The 23,022-nt window shown below is 38.8% G+C and overlaps 1 protein-coding gene across 3 annotated transcripts in view; it reads right to left on the reverse strand.

The window, feature by feature from the left end:
• Window positions 1-23,022, reverse strand: part of TIPARP (TCDD inducible poly(ADP-ribose) polymerase) — a 61,788-nt gene that overhangs the window by 8,525 nt on the left and 30,241 nt on the right. For all 3 annotated transcript variants that reach the window (XM_073359608.1, XM_073359607.1, XM_073359606.1), the window contains exon 3: window positions 1,540-1,708. In XM_073359608.1, coding sequence (XP_073215709.1) covers window positions 1,540-1,708 — 169 coding nt within the window. The remainder of the gene's footprint in view (window positions 1-1,539; window positions 1,709-23,022) is intronic.

Raw genomic sequence — 23,022 nt, forward strand, 5'->3', positions numbered from 1 at the left:
ATCAAAATGAAAAGAGTTTTCCTTTAAGGATAGGTCTCTATATAACATTCTTTCATACCTTAAAATCAGTTTTTGAGGGATTAGCCACACTCCCCTGAAACTAGCATGTTTTAATTTGCTCTTAAATTTGATAGTACTGTATAGTTTTTTTGTCTGGTGAAAAAAATTTCCCTGGAACCTAACCTCCCTATTTACATTAATTCTTATGGGGAAACTGGATTCGCTTAACATCATTTCACTTAAAGTAGCATTTTTCAGGAACATAACTACAATGTTAAGCGAGGAGTTACTGTACCTGTTAGTCAGCTTCCACATTTAAAATGTTATCACAGGTCACTTGTGGAACAAAAGTTCAGCAGAGCACAGTTCTCATTTTATTGCTGTCTCTGCTGGCTATATGCAATATTGATTCTATTCATCAGTCCCCCTGATGTTTAAGTAATCTTCTACATTTCTGTGGCTGTTTCTAAAGGAGGAATTGGAGACTAATGCACAGAAATATTATAAACCCTTGTGTAGAAAAGTGCAGTAGTGTTCTCATGATTCTGGTGACACTGAACTAACTAGTTTCATTCTCCGATACCAGAGGATTTTGGAAACATTGCTCTCGGAGCCCACAGAGACTCAAAAAGAGGAAAGCATTACAGAGGTTTAGTGGCTCTTTAGATTTGGTTCTCTACTTCTGTGTTTTTACAGGAACAAGTCTAAGCTAGGTACAAGCTGAAAATAAATCTAATCCTACAGGACCAACCTATACCCAGCAGCTCTACAGCTATACAAGGGGAAAAGGGCACACAGGAGGGAGTGGTCTGTGTTGTCTGAATGGGTGCTCTGCTTCTGCATGCTGGGGAACTCAGAAGGATTCTGCCTCTTTGAGGCGCAGTCCCTCTTGGCACTCCAACCTGGGGCAATGTGGCTCCACGCTGTCTCAATGCAGGTGCCCCTATGGCAAGATTAAGCTCAGCAGATGAAATTCAATATCCTGCCCCAGTTCACTAAAACCAAGTAAATGAGTTTGAGCAGGGGAACTATGTGGAGACTGGGGCTGGGCAAAACTAAAATACACTGCTAACCTATAGGTAGGGGTTAAGTAGTCACACAGCTGCTACTCCAACCTCTGCACTAGCGTAGTTGATTAAACCAATGGGAAGCACTTCACAACACTTTGGTCAATGAATCTGGCCAATGACAGAATCACTGGCCTAGTCCCTGTTCCTTCCCTGCCTCAGCTCACAGCCCCTGCACTTTGAAGAAGGACTGCGGTGTTCTGCAGTCCTGGAAGCTTTCTATGGCCATAAGATGCAGAGTGAATTTTGACCACAGAGAAACAAAATCTTTGCTCTGCTATACATCAATAGACTTGCAGTGGAGATGAAAACTATCCAGCCCCCTGCAAATGAAGAGTATTGGCCCCCTAAGAAAGGACATCAAATATTATACAGATACTACACTTGAATGACACCTACTCCACCTGAGCAGGTGTTTCCAATATAATTTTGGATTTTGGTCCAAAACAGGTTTATGGAAAGTTTCAGATACCTCTGAGTACTCTCTCCAGCCAAAGTGGTCCCTGCAGAAGTATTTCCAGACTGTGTAGTAGTTGGAATTGGAACTGGTGCAGGATGGTGTGGACAGCCTCCGCATTTGGTCAAACTCAATGGTTTCATACAAGTTCATAATATTCAGATCTACCAAAAACTCATGTCCCCTGGAAAGAATAAGAAAAACAAAAGAATTTTCAATTTTTAATCCATCCAAGAACACCTTGAGGGGGAGAGGGCTGGAAACAATGCTATTACAACATGTCTCAATTCCACCAGGCTTATCCACTACTGGCAAGCTAAACTAAGGTGGAACTCTGAGCACTCAGGGTCAAATTCTGTACTCATACCTCAAGCAACCACATGGACTTCAGCAGGGCTGCATGGGATGTAAGTGGGCACAATTTGGGTCTCCCTATTTCTAGCCAGATGATGACAAAACATGGCTGTGTACAGCATGAGCTAAAACATCTTGGGGCTGTGCATCGGGTCAGGAAGTTCCAGAACTCCAGGTTGTGTATCTGCTACTCCATACCTTAGGATGCTGCAGGATGTTTCACTCTCTCTGGATGGCCAATGAGGAGGAAAAGTAATGGAGCCACAACACTGCCTTCTCTCCATCCTCTTTGTAGAAAGTGTTAGGAGGGGGTTGTCACTGCACTCATCCTCTTATTATAGGGACCACCTATTCCTTGCTTAGAGAATAGAAGAGGGCAAGGTTCCTAGCTCTTTCTCCAACACACACAACGGCTATGTGCAATCTAACCCTTAATATATCAATTAGGACACTGAAGAAATATTGTATAAGCACAGAAACAAAAGAAACCTTCCTAGTACAGAGATATTTGTTCACTATAGAGGAGTTATGGAAAGATCAATATATGCATCCTTGACATTTGTAGCGTACTATCAAGCAAATACATCACACAACCCTGTTTGATGAAGCAGCCAAATACTATTCAAAAGGTTACTCTTGTGAAAGTTAGTGCTTCAGGGAAGAAGCAGAAATGTAAATGTCTCCAGATGAGGAGCATCTGCTGCTAATCCACCGGAGAGTTCAATTATCTTCCATCACATGTGCGGGAGAAAAGAACTGGCATAATATGAAAAGAGAAATTGATTTTACTATTATGAAGCTTACTCAGAGAAATATCTGCTTTTTGTTCTGCGCTGTATTGCTGCTACCAAATCAACACTTCAACATGCAACTTTATATAAAAGTAATTTGGTGCTTTCAGAAGTATAATGAGAGAAAATTGATATTACCTATGAGGAGTCGGAGCCTATATTCTTTACCTCAAAGAATTGGTTGTTATGCTGATGTAGGAGTCATGTTTAAATGTGGCGTCAGTATGGTTCAGCAAAAATGGCTTCTAACACCACTTGGCCAGCCATTAGTAAGGGAGATAACCAATGTTTTAAAGAGTGTTTTGCTCCAAGCAAACAATTCCCACTGGCCAGCCAAACTATTGAAACCAGTTTCAGAGGAACAGCAAAGATAGTCTTGACCCTCAAAGTTTTGAATTGATCCAATCTAAACATCTCTCTCAAATTTGAGGGTGTTTGGATTTGTGTTCAAAAAGGCTATTCACATGAAGTCTTTAAGTCCCATCTCCAGTTGAAGCTCCATGTACACAGATCCCAAGTAGAGTTTCTAAGCCAGTAGAGACAGGGCATATGGGAATTTTCTTGCAAGACTATAGAATGGGGCCTAAGCAGTGGTTTATGAAATTATGAACTTCACCTCTAGCTAATAGCAGCCTTCAAAGATCTTAAAATATTCCATTGTCCTTAATGAATGTGTAATGGTTTATTTACGACTCAGATGTGAATAACTTTATTTATAGTGGTGGGATAGAATGTTAGATGTTTAACTCATGTTGAGAAGCAACTTACTTCTTGCATGAGTAGCTCCTAGTTGTAAGCTTTTATGGGCAGGGGATGTGTCTCATCTACAGTCTATAAAGTGCAGTATAAATTTTTACTGAGATACACGGGTGTTTAGTAATACAATAAATAATATTTCTTCTTTGACAATTTGCATATTTTCATAGTTGTTTGAAAAGAGATGTTTTTGGGAGCCCCAGCAGCAAATCACAACATTTGTGCATATACTGGACTTTCTGCCTAGTGTTTTGAAAACAGGATTCCATTTTCTATAAACTGCCATAAAATTATTTTACAGCAAGTTTCTGTGTGGTCAGCCAATAAATAAATAATAAAGCCAGGTAACTTAAAAACTACTGCTTAGTAGCCAACCGAGAAATACATCAAAGATCAGAGGTTTATTAGCAAATGGGAGCTTAAACCTGGACATTCAAAGGAACGAACGATTCCACAGGAACACTGATCACAGTGCAAAGAGACAGCTTTGTGGGGGTCAAAGCATACCTATATCTGTCTTTATAAAATAAATGATCGATTCTTGACAGGCTGCACAAAGCTGCTTACACAGTATCACTCCACCCTTACAAGAAGAATCAGATTTCTTTAGTAAATGACTAGGATTAGCATACTGCCTAGCTAATGCTGTTGGTTTTCACTTATGAACTATTTACATGCTTTCACATTTTGATAGTTTTTCACTAAGAACTAATAACTCAGATGAATGAATCTTTTGAGTATTATCAACATAGCATTTAACCCAATGTAAAATATTTCTTTTTTGCACTGACTATAGCCAGCAAAAACATGGCTAATATTTGAAACGTATATAGTTTGTTTAAAAACTCTTGCATGTTCAACTCGTAAAAAAAACAAAAACAACCTGCCATATTTGACACTTGTTATAGCAAAAGTAATGGGTACTTAAACATGAGTTAGTGGCACTTTATTGATTTGCTTGAGAAAGGCAGGAGAGACTGCAGCTTATCTCACGTCATTGCTATGCACCTTTCAGTCTGTGTTTTCCTATCAAAGAATCACAAGGAATGGGTCTAAATCCTGAGAGGTGCTGAACACAAGCAACTCTCTTTGAACTCCCAATGGGAGCTGTAAGCACACAGCACATTTCAGGATTTAGTATTACTGTTTCTGTGTTTTGTTTGCAGTTAGGATCCTGAAGTGCTAGAACAGGGATCGACAACCTTTGGCACGTGGCCTGTCAGGCTAAGCCACTGGCGGGCCGGGATGGTTTGTTTACCTGTAGTGTCCACAGGTTCGGCCGATTGCAGCTCTCACTGGCCACGCTTCGCTGTTCCACGCCACTGGGGGTTGCGGGAAGCAGCAGCCAGCATATCTCTCAGTCCACGCCGCTTCCCGCAGCCCCCATTGGCCTGCAGCGGACAGTGGGAGCTGCGATTGGCCAAACCTGTGGACGCTGCAGGTAAACAAACCGTCCTGGCCCGCCAGCAGATTTCCCTGATGGGCTGCTTGCCAAAGGTTGCCGATCCCTGTGCTAGATGCTTCCCAGACATACAAGAAGGGACAATGGCGCTTGCTTCCACGAGCTCCCAGTCTAAGGAATTGGCCCAGTATTATTTGAATGAATGCTTCATGGTATTGTTTTTAGCTTAGCTCTCTTTGTTCTTCAGTATGCTTTTATATAATCTTTAAGGACAGGTATGAGAAAAATACAAAATGATTTTTTTTTTTATTAACAGAATAGTTCCACCAGTTGCACTCTCCTTATCACCCTGGGCCAAATTCACCCCTTTTCTAACTCCACTGAAGTCAACATGGAGTTACACCAGGGATGAATTTGGCCCATTTCATTTCAGAGACGTGTGATTCACTGCTGAGAACTTTCAGTCTCACTGCAGCAGTAGAATTGTGTAATAGAATGTCTCCATCTGGTAAAAGTTCACCTCTTTCATATTTATAAATTACTACATATAAGGCACGTTTTGCAGGTTAATCAATACTGTTATCTAAATGATATCATGTCATAGCCGTGATCCTAAAAGGATTTCAGTTGAGAAGATAGTATAATGTGCAAAATCTCTAGAATAATCAACCATCTGTTCATTACATGTATTGCCAACATATGAAATCATTCCAACCTGAATCTGGGTATGAAAAATAACTAGATCCTAAAAAGGAGGGCTATTTTAGTACTTTCTGTGTCTTCTTATCAGTACCTCCTCCTACCCTATGAAATCTTGATACACTAATTAAATCTGACGATCCACAGCATATTTTATCAATGCATAATGCACAAACACCCACACTGATTCAGAAATGCGTCCCCTTATCCAGCATTATTTTAAGAGTAATATCCTATACTTTAGGAAAGAACAGTATGTACGAACCAAACATTGCATATAAATGATAAAAAATAGGGCTGTCAGTTAATCACAGTTAACTTATGATTAACTAAAAAAAATTACTCGCCATTAATCGCACTTATAACAATAGGTTTCAGAGTAGCAGCCGTGTTAGTCTGTATTCGCAAAAAGAAAAGGAGTACTTGTGGCACCTTAGAGACTAACCAATTTATTTGAGCATAAGCTTTCGTGAGCTACAGCTCACTTCATCGGATGCATTCAGTGGCAAATACAGTGAGGAGATTTATATAAACACAGAACATGAAAAAAATGGGTGTTATCATACACACTGTAAGAAGAGTGAGTATGATGAAAATGAACATGCGTCAGTCCGCATTGCTTTGGATAGTTATCAAGCAAAACCCATGATCAGCATGGAAGCGTATTCTCTGGACTGGTGATTGAAGCATGAAGGGACATATGAATTTAATGCATCTGGCACGTAAATATCTTGCAACGTCAGCTACAGCAGTGCCATGCAAAGGCCTGTTCTCACTTTCAGGTGACACTGTAAACAAGAAGCAGGCAGCATTACAATTTGCAGGAGATAATCAACCTTGTTTGTCTGAGTGATTGGCTGACCAGGAAGTAGGACTGAGTGGACTTGTAGGCTCTAAAGTTTTATATTGTTTTATTTTTTAATGCAGTTTTGTGTACATAATTCTATATTTGTAAATTCAACTTTCATGATAAAGAGATTGCACTACAGTACTTGTCTGAGGTGAATTGAAAAATACAATTGTTTTTTAAAGTACAAATATTTGTAATAAAAATATAAAGTGAGCACTGTACACTTTGCATTCTGTGTTGTAATTGAAATTAATATTTGAAAATGTAGTAAACATCCAAAAATATTTAAAATAAGTGGTATTCTAATGTGATTAATTGCGCTTAATTTTTTTAATCGCTTGACAGCCCTAATAAAAAATAAACCGAATAAAAAACCAACACTACTTGTAATAAATTACCAGTGTGAACCTGCTGAAACTGAATGCAAGTCAAGAATACATACACTTTCTAGAGTGAAAAAAGCACCTTCCTGGTATGCAGTCATTTTGTTCGGTAACAATAAGCTGTAAACTACTTTATTTGAAAACAATGTGTGAAATCATGAGGATATCATTTCCGTTGAAAAGCAGAGCTATATTATCTGAAGTATTTGCAAGCAGCATTGTAAATGTGAGTTTTTGTGTGTAAAATTTTTCATGACAATTTTGCAATTCTGTTTCAGAGGATTTTTGTTTTTTACCTTAAAATATACACTTACCTTTGTATATTTTGACACAAAAATTCATCTTTGAATAAAATATCTAATTTTGAGAAGACCAAGCATTTTTTGTTTGTTTCCTTTTCACAATAAGACTGCTTTGGAATAAAACATGGGCTCAGATTCACTCCCAATTTATCTTACTTTGAAGCCAAAGCACGACACATTGCAATTTTTAATCCACAAAATTCAGCCCTATTCACAAAATTGCAGTGAAATGCAAAAAAATAAAAAGCAATTTTAAAAATGTTTGGTGAATTATGTATACAGCTCTATTTAGATGTCAATATTTTCTTTGATAAAGCTCTTTACTTGGCAAATATTGCTGATTTTACTAACGTGAGTATACAGTGGACAAAGATTTACAATAGTCTTATATCAATGCAAATACTGTACAGAGTAAAACATAATCCAAAAACACAAAGAGCCATATTTGACACCCAAAATGTGTTTTCAAGACTACAGCCCTGCCTAAAATATCACATAAAGTGATTAAGTTCCTTGGAGGACCAAAGTCATAAAATGTTGAATGCTGCTAAACAAATTTCACAGGCATCCAAACCATGGCTGGTTACTGATACATTACTTTGATGTTTCTAATAACATATTTAACTGTGCTAAAATACAGAATCTGACATATACTTTCAACTGCGTTACAAGGTGATGAGAAATAAAGAAGTACTATGCAATATTGATGAGCTGTATGAGGAAAATTTTTTTATTAATTTGAGGGGAATTTACTGAACTCTGTGGTTGTTTTAGTAGTGTCTTGGTTGCAGCAACTTAGACTTAACGGGTCAACTTTCCAAAACTCAGCATAATGGCTGCACATAGAAAACCCTCAATATGAACGCACAAATCATTTAATTGCACCAGCAAATGGCAACTTGGGAGTTTTTCTTATGACTTTTCTTCTGACAGTTCTTCAGCCAGAGCAAAAGGGCAATTTATTCTTTCCCATAGTAACTATGAGGTTTACAGTGTCAGATACTGATCCAATAAACTGACTTGCAATTACTTTCCCCCCCCTTACATCTGTAATTATGGAGAGCCTATTCACAGCTGAGTCTGCAACTAGTTCCTATTGTAAGTCCTATGTTTAGTGAACTTATAACTCTGGCTAGCAAAAATAGGTTGGCCTGAAAATTGCTGTTTACTCTGAAGGCTAAGAAGAATTGTTCTGAAAAGCTTTCGTTAAATAAGTCAAGATATTTCTTAGTTTCAGATTATTGAAAAATCAGTCTGATTTTTACTGGTGTGCAATGTTTTTTGTAAATTTTTAGCTCTATGGTTCCCAGCCTTTTCCATGCCAGATTCCCCTCCCATTTAGCAACAGAAGGGCAGCTCCTTAACACTTGTTTGGCAATCAGGTTGAGATCCCATCCATCCAGCTCAAACACAGTTTATTCGTCCCCCTTCAAAAACATTCTTCTTAGTGGATAAAACAGGTTGTAATTAAGAAAATGTAGTAATGATCAGTGTATCTAATTGTAATGGTTACAGTCTGAGAATTTTATCCACTGGTGGCTGGTTGCAGCTTAGATAGAACATAAGAGTCCTTCTATTCTCCACTGTGCCATTCAGGGACTTTCCCTTAGCACAAGTAGTACAGGCCTATATTTCTGACGCTAAGAGGCCAAGGTTCTTGAGATGACTCTACATGGTTGTGTGATACATCCAGTCATTGTGGGTGTTTTGGGAGTTGGTTTTCTTTGTAGCGTGAATGGAACCTTATTTATTTATTTTTAATTTCCTGAATTGCCATGAAAATGGAATCCACTACCTATTTCAGGATACAGCATAGTAGATTTTTCTTTAAAAGTCTGAAAGTCAAATCTCTTTTAAATAATAGGTGCTTTAAAAATGATACTTTTTCAATCTATTAGAAAGGGTGAAGTTTTCAAAACTGGAGTTGGACATTGAGATGCCCACTTCCCAATAATTTTGGTGGGAGCTGGGGGCCCAGGTCACCTAGACATCTTTGAATATCCCAAAATGTTTGACTTTTTTGAGGTCCCTCTAAACCTTGCCTGTAAAACTTCATAATTGACATACATTTAAAATCTAGGAATGAAAATGTTTAGAACAGGCAAGATATTATTTAACACAGGTCCTCTTATTTAAGTTCTGTGGATGGCTTTGAATATTTACCTACCTTTCTATAAATGTTTCCATTATTTTAAAATGCTTAAACCTTTTCAATTGTAACATTTGCTGGTACTCATGCATTGCAACCTGAACAAATGTCCACAAAGTTATTTGTCTGTTAACAGTGCTTCATTTAAAACATTTCCTTCTGTGCCTCAAAAAAAGACCTATTTCGAGCATATGTAATGCAAAGCCCAGAAACAAAATTAGTTGTGATTGATACAGCAGGTGATTGCATGATTACATTCCTGGGTTAGCTCTCAGATACTGGTGATGAAACTAAATATGACAATGTATCTCTCAACTGTGCAAGGCCTAAATGTGAGACAAAGACTAAAATCAGGGACTTAGGAAAAGTAAGAGCGCCAGAAGTTTAACATTATATGGGATCCATTCCCTAGCCGAAATAACTTCATGTTTAAGCTCAGTATTATGATTCAATATTTCTGATGTAAATAATTAACAATGTGAGATTGCAGCAGGTAAGTGTGGGACAGATAAATGTGGATATAAAATGAGGCTGGTCCTACATAATGTATAATGGACTATGTTTGGATTGGGAATTAAAACCCATCCTAGTGGGGAAGGGATAAAGTGTGTGCCCTCTCAACCCCTCCTTGAGTTTTCCTCCAAATGATTAACTCCATGCAATAGAGTCCTCCATGTTCCAGTAACATTTCTGGATATGTTGTATTATGAGGGAGGGTACTGCTGGTGATGAGATCAAAGGATCACCCCCATCAATGTTGGTAAAGTTATATTATTCAGTTTTTATCTGGAAATGGCACTAGCAGGAATAACAGGAAAGGAAATGTGGACACAAGAGTTCGGTACAGATTTGGGAAAGCAGGAAATTCATTCAAACCCTCTGCTGGGTCAAGAGCTACTCCCACTGCATATTTAGCTGTACAACATGTAACCAATAATAAAACAATACTTGGTATTTCTGTAGCACCTTCCAACTGAGACGGTTACTGCACTTTACAAACATTAACAAATTGTGCCTCACAGCAACCGTATAAGGTAGGTAGATATTCTCATCCCCATTTTACATCCAGAGAAATTGAAACATGGAGAAGCTGTGACTTGTCCAAACTAGCTCAGCAAATCACTTGTAGAGCTAGGAATTACTCTTGGGGGAATTCTGTGCCAAAAAAATTAAAAATTCTGGACACAATATTTTAAAATTCAGCAAAATTCTGCATATTTTATTTGTCAAAACAGCACTATATAATCACACCAGTTTCAATTATTTTGGTAAATTTATTTCAAAATACGTATCAGCAACTATGCCTGTAACAATACAGAGAAAAAAAAAAATGTTCCAGGAGTAGAGAGTTAAAGAAACCCCTACCACAACTCAGTTCCTGTTTCTCTGCCCCCCTCCCCCCAGAGCACAGCAGGGGGAACAGACACTCTCACCTCCTCCACCCAAAGCCCAGCTGCAAGGCGCCCTCCACCCCAGACACCCACACTCCTCCCCACCAGAGCCAGCTGCGGGACCCTCCCCAAGCCAGACACTCACATTCACCCCTTCCCCCTAGCCCTCAGAGCGCCCCCTAGCCCAGACACTCACACTCCCTCCCACTGTAAGTCCCCAGTTGTCCTCCCCAGGCAAATGCTCGCAACACTTCCCCCGCCTCCCAGCCGCACAACCCCCCCACGACACCCACACCCCCTAACCCCCAGAGCCCAGGGATCCAGAGGGAGAAACAACCTGATGCTGGGCCGGGCTTGTGTGGAGATTCCTGCATGTTGCCTCCTTCCTTCAGGGCATGCCGGGATCTGCAGCTGCCAGGAACCCTCAAGCTCCCTCCCCCTCCCTCTAGCAGTGTCTTCTACTTGTGAGCTGAGCTGTGCTCTGCTGGGTCCAGCAGCCTCTAATGGCAGCCAGCAACTCTGCAGCCCATTTCTGGGAAGGGAAAGAAAATTCTGTGCAAAAAACATTAATTTCTGTGCAAATTCCGCATGCGCAGTGGTGCAGAATTCCCTCAGGATGAAAGGAGTAGAGACCTCTTAATAACCCATCCTATACTTTAACCACTAACTAGATCGTGCTTCTTCTTTATAAAAAACTGGGCTGTTTAATGGAATTTTATTTACATTATGAGAGTAAATATTCCGTACTCTCTTTAGTGAACATCGCTTGAGTATATATATTGCATACACACAAGGAGGGCCAAATTCTGTATTCAGTTAGACCATGAGACTCCACTGATTTCAATGAAGTTGCCCCAGTGCAATGCAGAACGGAATTTGGATAACTGTTACCCTGCACCCAATCCATAGAGAATGGCAACGAAGCCATCTGATATCTATTTTGTATCCTTTAAAGCAAGCTTCTTATGCACCTACTAACAGCAAATTAAAATCACATGTTGTTCTGTTCAAGGAATATGGCCCTCTAATTCTCCTGATGAACTTAAGTTTAATGAGTTGAACGACCTACGGACTATCCAGGCGATTCTATCGTATATACTATGTGCCAACAGAAGTTTAAGAGAAAAAGATTTTTTTTGAATCGGAAGTAACGTGAAAAGGTATGTGGGTTTTAAACTCTGCTCCTAAGTTCAGATACATGTCATGAAACTTACCACATACATTAGACAACAGAAAAAAAAGGTGCACTGATCAACAAAGGTCTGCAGAGGAAATGAAACTCAGTTCCCATCAGACCAGCTGTGATATGAAGCAAGATTAAGAGCTAAACACTATCTAAAAGTATGTAACTGTTGATTTCCTCTCTGACTAAACCCTGCTCCTCCCTGAAATAGCAAAAGTCTAAAAGCTATTCAAGAGAACAACAGATCAACTGGGTCTCCAAATAGATATGAAGTCCTTTCGTGCTAAAATTTACAAGCTTGGTTAAATCAAATTCAGTCAAATACAAGTCACAAGAATACTTGTTAGGTATTCACACCTCCTGGGTAGCCCTGCCAATTTTTAAAGTAAGTGCTATCTTCTCTTATTCAAAGTAAATAGTTGTGCAAAGTTATAAGGCGAAATCCAGCCCTGTGGAGATGGCAAGCACAAAGCTTATGAACTACTTAAGCTGCGCTGTATAATGCTGAATTTCACCCAAAGGAAATTATTTTAGTATGGTTGCTAGTCGTTTTAAACATCACAGCCTCAGATCCTGGAAGACATGGATCCAACTCTGCTCCTATTGAAATGGATATTGGCCCAGATACCACAGTGAGTCATGCTCTATAAGTACCTGATCCAAAACCCACTGAGGTCAATGGGAGACTTTCCAATGACTTCTGTAGACTTTGAACCAGGCCTTAAATATGTAGATTAGATGAGAAGCAGAGTGAGTTTTCCTATTAACATTAATGAGAGCAGGACAGAACCTCATGAATTGTAGTGCCAAATTAACTAAAAGAAAGGGCAAAATTCAAAACTGTTGTAAACAAGTGTAACTCCAAAAACTCTTCAGAGTTGCTCCCAGTTACACCAGGTTTGGATTTGGCAAAGGGAGAGGGGGAGATTGAATGGGATATTGCAAGTTTTTAATTTTGCAATACTTCGATCATCTACCAAATTTTTTTTAAAAAAATTTAAGGTCAATTTTCAAACCCGAGTGCCCAAAGTTAGGCTCCTGAATACATATATGGCAAGTTCAGCATGATTTTCAATGGTGTTCTCTGCTAAGTTGTAGGTGCTTAGCTCTTCTGAAAATCAAGCCTCTTTTACTGAAATACTTATACAGTATCAGCTCACAGGATCTGAAAGTTATATCCAAAAGTGAGTAATTAAAACTCCCACAGGAAGTAACAGTTAAGTATTATTATCCCCCTTATTCTGCAAATGGTGAGCTAGAGAAGTTATGAGACTTGACTCTGCCATTGAAATCCTGTGTGATCCTGGTCAAGAACAGAGCATGGAATCCTGACTCCTAAGTCCTTTGGTCTGACCATCAGAGCCATTATTCCCTCCTTTAAAAGGCAAAAACCCTTTTAGGTATTTCCCACCCCCAAATAAAAAAAAAAAAAGTCATTGCAACACATTGTCTCATTTAGCAAAATGTTGTGAAATATCAAGCCAATTAGTTGCAATGAGTCTTAAAGGAATTTTTCTCATCGTCTTGGTAGTGTAGCAATAGAGCATGTGATTGGATTTTGGGTGCTCCCTATCAGAAGAATGAACAGCATCCCCCACAGCTGCAATATCTTGCATGAAGGCAATTGCTAACACTAAAGATGGTAGACATGATGTCCACTCGTGGTCTTATCTTTATTTCAAACATTCTTAAACTAAAAAATGAAAGAGGGTAGGTGACAAGCAGGGCAGGAAATTATTTGGTGAGTACTTTGCTTAATCTGTCCTCTCACCACGTCACATAGCTTCTCTCAGCTATGACTATGACTATAAGCCATGCAGATCATATACAGTAAATAAGATTCAGAAAGAAAACACGTCACAGCAAGAAAAATTCACCCCTAAATCTTAACCTCCTTCATCAACAATGATGCAAAACTTTTACTTTCTGACTGTAAATCAGCATTACTACTTTCCACAAACTTTGGAAACATTCATCAGCTGAAATTTTTTTTTTTTAATTCCTTCATAAAGTAGGGAAGTAAAAGGCCAAAGTTTATTGTTGCACTGACGTAAATGTGCAATAACTACAATGGGCTTGCTCCAGATTTACACATGTGTAACTCAGATGAGACTGTAGCTCCTAATGACACTACTGATGTCAGACTTATGCAAATATCTTCCAAACATTACTGGATGTACTGGTTTTCAGAGCGCAATTCCCAGTTGTCCCTTCTACTTGCATTTGAAGATTTATATTTAAATCCTCAGCTGGTGTAAACTGGTATAGCTCCATTTACATCAGCTGAGGATATGGTCTGTAGAGTTTATGGGCCAGATTCACTGGAATATTCTGGTTGCTTTGCACCACTCTGGTGACACAAATCAGCCAGAAACCAAGAGTAATTGACCGGTAGGCTGGGCTCATGGCTGCTTTGTATCACCAGAATGGAAAAAAAGCAGGCCAAATGAACCAAGGAATCTGGTTGAATATTTTTACTCAAAACATTTAAAGATTAATATTTTTTTCAAATACTTGTAGATCCTCAGATGAAAAAGCGCTCAATAAATGCAAAGTTTATTCATGAATAAACACTAATGTGGGCCAGTTTTTAAAGGTCAATGCAATGGGTGTATCTTCAGGAATGCACACCTACCTGTTCAACCCAGAAAACCTCACATGTGCACAAATAGTATAAATGCACATGCAAGAACCCTTCACGTTCAAGGGTGATCAACCTTAATATCAACCTGTTATATCAACCTTTTGAAAATCTGGAACAACAGGTCTGATTCTGCTCCCACATAGGCTACCAAGAAGGAAGTGAAGAAACAGACTGACAAAGCCAGAAGAGTACCCAGAAGTTACCTATTACAGGACAGGCCCAACAAAGAAAATAACAGAACTCCACTAGCCGTCACCTTCAGCCCCCAACTAAAACCTCTCCAACGCATCATCAAGGATCTACAACCTATCCTGAAGGACGACCCATCACTCTCACAGATCTTGGGAGACAGGCCAGTCCTTGCTTACAGACAGCCCCCCCAACGTGAAGCAAATACTCACCAGCAACCACACAACAGAACCACTAACCCAGGAACCTATCCTTGCAACAAAGCCCGTTGCCAACTGTGTCCACATATCTATTCAGGACACACCATCATAGGGCCTAATCACATCAGCCACAGTATCAGAGGCTCGTTCACCTGCGCATCTACCAATGTGATATATGCCATCATGTGCCAGCAATGCCCCTCTGCCATGTACACTGGTCAAACTGGACAGTCTCTACGTAAAAGAATAAATGGACACAAATCAGACGTCAAGAATTATAACATTCAAAAACCAGTCGGAGAACACTTCAATCTCTTTGGTCACTCAATTACAGACCTAAAAGTGGCAATTCTTCAACAAAAAAAACTTCAAAAACAGACTCCAAGGAGAGACTGCTGAATTGGAATTAATTTGCAAACTGGATACAATTAACTTAGGCTTGAATAAAGACTGGGAGTGGATGGGTCATTACACAAAGTAAAACTATTTCCCAATGATTATCCCCCCCCAGACGTTCTTGTCAACTGCTGGAAATGGCCCACCTTGATCATCACTACAAAAGGTTTCCCCCGCCCCGCTCTCCTGCTGGTAATAGCTCACCTTACCTGATCACTCTTGTTACAGTGTGTATGGTAACACCCATTGTTTCATGTTCTCTGTGTATATATATCTCCCCACTGTATTTTCCACTGAATGTATCTGATGAAGTGAGCTGTAGCTCACGAAAGCTTATGCTCAAATAAATTTGTTAGTCTCTAAGGTGCCACAAGTACTCCTTTTCTTTTTAAGTCAATGAAGGTACTGAGAGCGGAATCTGGCCCTGTATGTCTACTTACCTCAAAAGAGGTGGAGTTTATTACACTGCTCTTTTTTTCCCCCCGAGTACAGAAACACATTCATCAGAGCACTTCTGAATTATGGGTTTCTGTCAAATAAAAGGGCACCTTGTCCCCAACATCTTTGGTCTCATGTTTGATCCACTCTTTGTGATGACTATGCTTTGATTCATCATCATTGGTCAAGTGGGGTGTTCCCAGTAGATAAACAGAATATAGCAGTTAAGTATAATCAAGGAGACAAATTCTCCCTTACTTGCTGTTAGAAAACAGAACCCTTCATTAACACCCCCTTTGCCTGACTCTTTGTACCCTAGCAACAGTAACTATATACGTTGACAAAATAAGCAAGGTTTCACCAAAGCAATCAGCCTTAGATCTATGACCTGTTCATTTGGAAATCCAATAAATATAAAACCCATATTATTATTTTGTATAGAATGGGCTAAATTCTGCCCACCAAGGTACTAGTACAACCCTATTGACTTTGATAAGATTGCATCTTTGTACTGATGGGGTGACTTTAGTTCTAATGTATGTGTGTTGCTATAATCTTAAAGTACTATCCAGCCTAATAAACTACCAGATTTTTTTCTTTGCACCTCCCAGGAATACGCTAATGTAAACCAATTAATTTTTGATTGTTCAGATTCTCTACTGAAAGCTGATGAATCATAAAATTCAAACTCAGGCTTGTGTATCTGAACCAAATGAAGTCTGTGAACCTCTTATAAAAAATGTCAAATAAGAATACGGAAAAAATAATGAATAAATAATCTTAACAACTGGGTCAAAGGTCATCAGATGCACTTTCCCATCCATTATATATGCCGGTATTCTTCCCTAGAAGTTTCTCACAATTTTTTATAGCTCTAAGCAAGCAAGGAAAATATCACATGAATTATTTTATAATCATATGGGATGATGGCCTCATAGTTTATACTGTGGACTTAAATGAATCTATTGTAATTATGGATGTGTCACTGAAAGGGGAATGATCAATAGTATTCTAATCTTCTCTACATTCTGCTGCCTTTTTTTTTTTTTTTTTTGGCCACCCAAATAGGTATTATTCAGAGGCATTAAAAAGAAACCACAGCAATACAAGATTTATAACATATTAGGTGTTTTTTCATTTCTCTGCTAATAAGCCAATGAAAAAAATCAAATGCTGGGAATGTGGGGGACTTCCTTCAAGGACTAGTAACTCACTTCTACATTACCAGTTTGAATCTAACACAGTTCAGTAGAACCAAAGTTCTGAAAGTTGTCAGGTGCTCTATACAAACTTAGGTTAGTGGTATCAGAGCAATGCAGTCCCATACAGTCCCAGGTGGTAGAGTATAAATCGTCATTTGGTAGTGGAGTTTCTGCTCACTGGTTGCAGTTTAAAGGTGTCAATATAAGGTAAAGTACCACCACCGTAGGTATTCAGGTTGATAGTCTCAGAGTGTCCAAGGATTGACCAGGCAAGGGGAAAATTCAACTGTCACTGATAAATATTAGGACTTGTTGGAAAAATGGAATTTCCATTCCATAGGAAATTCCAACATTTCAAAGAAATTATTTCAAAACTTTCCATGAAATGAAAATTCTGAAAATTTTTTGATTCAGGAACACTGAAATGTTTTGCTTTAATAACATGCTTGAATCTTTTGGTTTCAAAATAATATTTCATATATATAATAAATGCACCATTAAAATATAAAAGTCAAAACAAAATGAATCAAAATTACAAAATTGAAATAAAACAAGAAATTCAAAATGATTCAGTTAGACAAAATATTTCCAAAAAAAATGTTGTAATTTCAATGAAAATGCATTTTCAGACAGAAAACTGTTCCATCTAAAAGCTTTCAACCAGCTCTACTAAATATGAACTCTCTAAAACAATACAGAGGCATATTAGAAGGATGACACTGGGAAAGCTGCTCTGTGGATAGGGAACTTTAGTCCCCAAGGCTTTAAAACTGCTTCAAGAGTCATACATTCATTTTTAAAAGTGATAATGGATAGAATTTTCAAAAATTGTACCAAGTGCATTAGTATTTGATGATCAGTTACAAATCAATAACATTTTCAAAAGAGGCCACTGACTCTGGGGGCCTTAGTTTTTGGGTGGCGAACTTACCATCTCAAGTTGGGCATTCAACTGAGATACCCAAAATCACAGGCCATTTTTTTAAATTTGGCTGCAAGGGTCTGCTTGTACAGTTCATATTCATATCAAACTCCTACTGATTTCAATAATTACTTGGTGTAAGTTAAAGAGGACTTCAGGATGAAGGCCCCAACTAAAACTATTTTAGTGAATTCTTTTCTGACCACTATGGATGTAGTCTTTATAAAATAGTGTCTTAAAAAAGACCATAGTGGTCTTTTCTGCTATTCATCCTTAATGAACTGCACTGGTTGGCAATTACACAATATTGTGACCGCTGGATTACCTATAAACAATTCTTCCAAGCAACCTGATTTAACACTTATAAATCTTTGCTTTTAGAAAGGATTGTTTTATTACCATAAGTACACAAGGAACAGACTGACCTAAACCAGAAGCCAGGTGACAGCTGCTTTCAAAATTCGAATCTGCTTATTGATGCAAAAGGAGAAAGGGAATAAATGAGTGATTGCTGCTGATTCCTATGACAGCTCTACATAGGCCTTATAACATCTCCAGATTTTTATAGCTAGAAGCCAATTAGCTTTATTTCATACGTAAATGGTAATATAACAAAGGGAAAATAAGAATTCATTGGACTGCATTATCATAAAGCACAAGGCACATTTTAAAAATCACTTCACACACTTCTTGCTTAGTGTCTCTCTCAGGCTTTTTTTATAGCAAAGAATTTTTAAAAAATAAATTCAAATCCATTCAGCTGTGTATAATCAAGAAATATCAAGAAGTGGCAAGACACAGTAAATTTCAGCTGTTCTCTCATCCCTGGTATTATCAATAACATATAATGAGTTATCTCATACATTGCAACAGCTGTGCTGATCAGAGAGATAACTTGCTTAATTTAACAATCCAAACAAATGGTATGAAGTCAGAAGTTCCTGAGGGGGTAAAAAGGCTTCTATTTGGCTATAAAGGACTTTAGAAGTATATGGAAATACCCTAATGACATTTTAAAAAAGTGTCAGGGGCATGTTAATTTATATTTGTCCAGTTTTAGGGTGCTTTTCTCCACATGAACAAATGAAAAGAACCAAGAGCTGTTCTTGTTTAACAGTATCATGCAACGTAAGAAGAAAAAAGTACAATGGAATGGATGGCTAGAAATTCCATTACATGCAAGGATGTCTCCTTTCCAAACAGAGGGGCTGGGATGTTCAGTCAAATGATGGATCTTGTTGGCTAAATATTACATGATGGTTTTATAATGATAAATTTAGTTTTGAAAAGATGATTAATATAATGCCTTTGAACTTTTCCTATTTTCTGCAGAAATAGATGCATAATTTATACAGCACTGAAAAAACCCCAGCTTAACTCTGCAAATATTACCCCTTACTGAAGAGTATCCTAAAATATCATAGCCTGGGCACTCTAATGCTAGAAAGTGGTAGTTGGCATTGTTCTCTCAAATACACAGTCTGCATCTGGACATTCTCTAGGGCTTCTCCTTGCATGTATGAGGAAGACGACTAAGTGCTTCCGAATTTTTGAATCTGCTGAAGTTCATATTCCCAAGTACCTTAGAGTTGTTGATATTTGTTTCCAAACACATTGAAGATTTAAGAGAGAGAAAAACAGAGAGATCCCATTTATGATGAAATTATATATTCAGTTGGAGGCCAAATTGCAGTAACTGAAGGTCTAAGGCATCCTCATTACAATGAACTATTTAAACAAGGTGCATTACATTTCCTATTTTAAGATTGCATTCCCTTGGGTAAAGTCCAACAACTGAATGTGTATTTAGAGGAGTAACATAACAGATAAGGAGAAAGATCCATATAAATATATACCTAAAGAATAATTTTAATTTAGATCTTAAACCCTCATTGAGCCAACACCCAGAACCATGAACTTTCTTGAAGCTCTGCACAATGAAAATATTATGGATACAGAGTGTAATAATGAGTAACTATGCCATGTAAACTATGTACAAAACAAGGGGAAAATAAACAACTACCACTCGCTGGTTAGTAGTGAGGCTGGTTTCTGCTTGGCCTTTCTTGCCCATGCAAACTGCTGAACAGACATTTCCTTGTTTTATGCAATCTGCATAGATAGGCCTGTAAAGCTAGTCTGACCACAAGAGATTAATAGCTTTAGCCAAATAATGTGGTAACCATGTGAACCATGAGCTGCTCTAGCTTGTTTGTGAACCTCTCAGCAAGGTTCAACATGCTGCTATCTGCAACTTGTTGCCAGGAAACACAACATTGCTTTTGGAATACAGGAAAAGTCAGGTTGAAGTGACCACAAGTGAACTCCATGAAGACTCATATTGACCCCAAACAATCCATATCCAAAGGATTAGGAGGTGCCTCAGACATAAAGAGACACTGTTTGTCAGAGAGAGCTTCCTCCTACACTTCAACCCCTAAAAAATCTTTTTCAGATTCATTGTACAAAATTAGAAGTCACAATGCTGAGTAAGTTCTGTGTCTAGGCTCATGCTGATAATTATCTTCCAAGGTAGAACCCTCAAGGAACTAAATAGTTGGATGTACAGCATTTGCTAGATCTTGAGTCCACAACAACATAAATCTTTTAATAGAAAGGGTAAAGGATGTTGCAAATTGCTAGGGTACATTAAGCCTTATTCCGGGGCCCGATTCTGTAATATTGACTAAGGCCAAGATCTCCACTGAAGTCAATGGAGAGACTGAGGTAAAGACTACAGGATCAGCAGCTTGGTGAGGAAGTTTAGCAACTAAAAAGTATTAAACTTATTTATACTCTCAATATGCTACCTCCTCTTTTATCCCCCAAAAACTGAAATGGACAATACCCATTGAGAGGCTGTTGTTTAAAACTGATCCAATTCTGGATGTTCAAAGATCTGTCTCTGTACTTCAGCAAGTCCCTAGCTGGCTATAGAACTTTCAGAGCAGTTCTGACCCAGCACTTCTGGATTTTCCGGGATTACACTGCCTCTCTAACTTTACTCATGGCAACAGATCATAATGTGTTTGACACTAATCCTGACAAATTTCTTTCTGACTAGTTTAGACAGACAGAAACTCCATGTACCAAGATGCCAAAATACTCACCAGACTGGAAATTAGCATCATAAGCGTAAAAGGGGAGGGCACTATTCTGCCAGTTTTACAATCGGAAAAGGATTGGTGGGAGGATTAAAGTGGCTGTGAAGGGGTTTTGAAATTTTTTTTTAATTATTCACTCCTGACACTGATTTAGACTAGCCATCTCATGTGTATAGCAATGGAATTTGTGAGGGATTTTTTTTTTTTTTAAAGGAAAACTTAACAAGGAACTTTGTTATTAGCTGAGCTCAGATTTTAGTTACTTAGATCTGTTTTTCTTATTTCCAGACTCTCTTTTTTTTTTTTTTGGCTGATTTATTTGCAATTTTCATAGCCAGTTATATACAATTTAAACTAGCTGAAAAAAAAAATGTAAACCACAGCATTGTAAAATTAAAATATAGTGGATTCTATCTGATTGCAAGTTACGGTTTTTTAAGGAAAAAGGCTTTTTTTTTTTTGAGACTTAATTCCATTTCATGGGTTCTAAATTATTCCCTAAAATATATAATTGCATTTCTTTTTCTCTACCTTGCTTTAATTTTCAATGCAGGTTATGAACTACCTAGGTGCTGGCATTATTTTCCAGGGTGTTCTCAGTAAAAGGGTGAGAAGTTATAATTGATGAGGCTAGGGCCTTAGAGGCTAATTCAGTGCTCAGTAAAGTCAATGGAAAGACTCCCACTGACTTCACTGGGCAATGGTTTGGGCCTCTGGTATCTAAAAGGCAAGTTCAGCATTGTAACTGAAACAGAAACATTTCTGACCCTGAAACATTCAGGAAGAAGGAATGCCACTCTTCAAAGTGTGTGTGTGTGAAAAACTTATATAGATGCAGATACTAGAGACTAAACTCAAGGTTTATTCTATGTATGTGGACAAAAGGGTAGTTCTGCACTCTATCATCAGAATAAGTGGCACTGCAGGCTTCTTAGGCAGGGCACAAAAGATAGCAATAGGAAAATAAGAAAAGATATGAGAAACTACAATATGCAACAGATTTCCTCCAGCATATCTCCAACACTTTGAGCTTTGCATTTATGAGTTCTCTACAATGGCCTTCATTTGAGGCATGAGAGGGAAATATTTAATGCAGCAGACTTACTTTCCAGTAGGACTCATGCAAGTATAGTTTCATTTCCATATCTCAGTCCTCCACTCAAGAAGTGTCTACACTTGAAATGCTACGCAGCTGTGCTGCTGTAACATTTTAGTGTAGGCACTCACTGTTCTCCCTTCAGCACAGGTAAATCCAGCTCCCTGAGTAGTAGTAGTTAGGTCACAGAAGAATTCTTCTGTGAACATAGCACTGTGTACACTGGGGGTTAAGTCGGCTTAATACACTGCTCAGGGGGGTGGATTTTTCACACCCCTGAGTGATGTAGTTGGGTCAACTTAACTTTTTAGTGTAGACCTGGCCTACATCTTGCATTTACAGGGGTACAGACTTGATAATCTAATAGATCTTTTCCATCACTTATTTCTAACAGCCTGTGTCCTGATCCTGCAATACAGAAGTAAATAGGAATTTTGCCATTCATTTCAGTGGGAGTGGGATCTAGACCAAAGTGAGAACTGAATCTGAAAAATATTTATCCTCTTGTCTTTGATTTTCAGAGAACAATAAACTATCTATAGAGCAGGGATCTCAAACTCAAATTACCAGGAGGGCTGCATGAAGACTAGTACATTGGCCCGAAGGGCCACATCACTGACACTGCCCCCCCACTGTCCCTGGCCCCAGCCCTTCCCCGCCCCCATTCCAACTCCTTCCCCAAATCCCTGCCCCTGCCCCGCCTCCTCCCCTGAGCACACGGCTCCCCGCCCCTCTCCCTCCCTCCTGGAAACCGCTAAGTGCCACCAAACAGCTGTTTGGCAGTGGGAAGCACCTGGAGATAGGTAGAGGAGCGGGGACGAGGTGTGCTGGGGGGGCGGCGGGGGAGGGGAGCTTGGCGGCCGCAGGAAATAATGGGGGGTGTCCCCACCCCGGGGAGCTTTGCGGGCCGCAGCAAATAGCTCCGCGGGCTGCATGTGGCCCGTGGGCCGCGTGTTTGAGACCCCTGCAATAAAGGAAACTATGACTTCTAATATGCAGTATGATATTCCTAGGTGAAATTCCTATGAAATTCCTAAAGTTGGAGAA

This window comes from Lepidochelys kempii, chromosome 9, assembly GCF_965140265.1.
Source record: "Lepidochelys kempii isolate rLepKem1 chromosome 9, rLepKem1.hap2, whole genome shotgun sequence".
Classification (NCBI taxonomy): Eukaryota; Metazoa; Chordata; order Testudines; family Cheloniidae; genus Lepidochelys; species Lepidochelys kempii.